We start from the raw sequence: 2,456 nt of genomic DNA on the forward strand, positions 1-2,456 counted from the left end.
CGAAGCCTCCTAAAAATAGGAACATTCTTAAATAATAATATATGTATACAACCCTACTACTATAAATGTGTGTACATGCATGAAAACTTCGTTAAATGATGAGTTCTCATGATAAATAATGACTAACCAAAGGCTACGCTTAATTTCTAAGGAAACAAACTCGGTAAAGCAAACCCATTCTCTTGAAAAAAAAATCTTTTTTAAAAATCTAAATAAAAAAAACCCATTAGGAAAAAGAAAAGCAAAATTTCGTACCACACACTCAAAAAGGAAAAAGGAATAATCACACACACGAGAAGACACAAGATACTCAAAAGCATTGCACGGCTATAAAAACTAGAACACCCCCTGTTGCTCGCCCACTTTTACTATCGTTCGAGGCATTCTTAACTACATCTTCCTTCACGCTTCACTTCCCCCGAAAGAAAAAAAAAAAGAGAGAGAGAATGAGAGGATGCTCTACGCAAAAAATAAGGCAGACGATGGAGGGGGCATCCCAATCGTAACCGAAACTGAGTGAGAGGGAGGGGAAAAAAATAAAAGAGAGCGAGCGCCAACAATGGAGCAAGGTCGAAGATTCTCCAGGAGGGAGGAGTAAGTGAGAAGGCAGAAAGGAAAGGAGAGGGAGGAGGTAGAGTCTCTCTGGTGGAGTATATAAGTGGTCCAACACTCGTCACCTGCATCATTTTCCTGGCATTCTTTGGCTGACCAAGATCTTCTCCTCTCTCTCCTTTCTCTTATTCACTCCACAGATCGCTACCATGAAGGTTCTCTTGCTCAGTGGTAAGGAAACAACGAGGTGTCAAAATCATTCAGATGCAAAGCTATTGCAACGCTTTCAGACATTTAAGAATGATTGGACTTGATGTATATTACTTGATACAATAATATTAGTTTTGTTAAATATTCATTTTGAAATGCATAAGATTCTTTGTTCCAGATTTAAATATTAGTAGACTGTTGAAGTTAACCGGTAGGTGAAAACCTTCGTAAAGTTAACACTGAATTTACAACACATTGAAGAAATTACCCTACAAAAATAGTTAGCATAAAGTTACAAAATGCACTTCCTTTACAGCACTCTTGGCCATTGCCATCGCCGACAAGTTACCGCCAAGCACCTACGGTGCCCCTAACGGCGGATTTACCAATGGATTTGGAGGTTCCAATGGGGCCCCTAATGGCAATGGTTTTGGAGGCAACGGGAACGGCTTTGGAAGCAATGGAAACGGTTTCGGAAACGGGGCTCCCTCAAATGGCTATGCTCCTCCAAGCAATTCCTACGGACCACCCAGGAACGGATATGGAGTAGACCCTGCTATTGCTGCTTTGGCTGAGAACATCCCAGGAGGTGGTGTCCCTGGAGAGGACTACCCAATCTTGGCCTCTGTCCCTGATACCGGATTCGACTGCAACGCCCAGAATGTTCCTGGATATTACGCCGACACTGATGCTGAAGCTGGCTGCCAAGTCTTCCACATCTGCCAGGACAGGCCCAATGGCCGCCGTCAGCAGGACTCCTTCCTCTGCCCCAACGGCACCATCTTCAACCAACAGTACCTCGTCTGTGACTGGTGGTTCAACTTCGACTGCGCTGACGCCGAATCCTTCTACTCAGTCAACGAACTCATTGGAGTTGTCCCTAATGCCGGATACGGTTATGGACCTAATGGCAACGGAAACGGCAATGGCAGAAATGGAAACGGTGCCGGGATCAGCAATGGCTACGGAGCACCATCAGCCCCATCTGATTCTTATGGCGCTCCTTTCTAAACTCGATCTTGTCTAAACGACTTCTGACCGAACTAATGATTTCAATTCTTCATTTTAACTATTCTATTTTCTATGACTGCACGGGACAAAATACTCTGTGTATTTTCGATTTGTAAATAGTCAAATTTATTTCCATTTGGAGTCTAGGCTAACTGTCCGCTTGCTATTTCAGCTATGCCGTCTATACCCACACTGCTATTGACTCTCTTCCTCTAGACCAATGCCCGTAGATGGAACTTCCTACAAAACGTTAATACTGATGGAGCTTCCTTCAAAACGTTAATATTAATTTAACTTTCTCCTTCTCGACCACGCATTCCATTCTCCAGGCATCGTACTTCCAAACGTTTTTCATTTTGGTTTTCTTCTCCAGTTATGCAGACGCCATTCAATGTTTTACTCAAGAAGAGACGCCATTCAATATTTCACTCAAGGAGAGAACCTATCCAACTTGTGACTTTCATCTCACCTCGATTTTTCACAACTTCACTTCTGTTACCATCCTTATTCCTATGACTTTATTAGCTCTTCCCTGAAGGCTTGGTTTGGCCATACAAAATCAATTTGCAATGCTCTACTTCACTCTCTTTGCCTTATGTGAAAACGAAACGAACGAACGAACGAAGAGTATTCTTGCAATAGATGTAGAGACGATATATTTTTATAATAAACAGATGCATGTA

At 42.4% G+C, this 2,456-nt stretch overlaps 1 protein-coding gene across 1 annotated transcript; it reads left to right on the forward strand.

Annotated features, from left to right (window-relative positions):
* The first annotated feature begins 644 nt into the window (after positions 1-644).
* LOC135198741 (pro-resilin-like) lies at positions 645-2,456 on the forward strand. Its single transcript, XM_064226596.1, has 2 exons — positions 645-783; positions 1,079-2,456. The coding sequence occupies exons 1-2, from the start codon at positions 762-764 to the stop codon at positions 1,771-1,773; spliced, it is 717 nt and encodes a 238-aa protein (XP_064082666.1). The 5' UTR covers positions 645-761; the 3' UTR covers positions 1,774-2,456.

This window comes from Macrobrachium nipponense, chromosome 22 (genome assembly GCF_015104395.2).
Source record: "Macrobrachium nipponense isolate FS-2020 chromosome 22, ASM1510439v2, whole genome shotgun sequence".
NCBI classification, from domain to species: Eukaryota; Metazoa; Arthropoda; class Malacostraca; order Decapoda; family Palaemonidae; genus Macrobrachium; species Macrobrachium nipponense.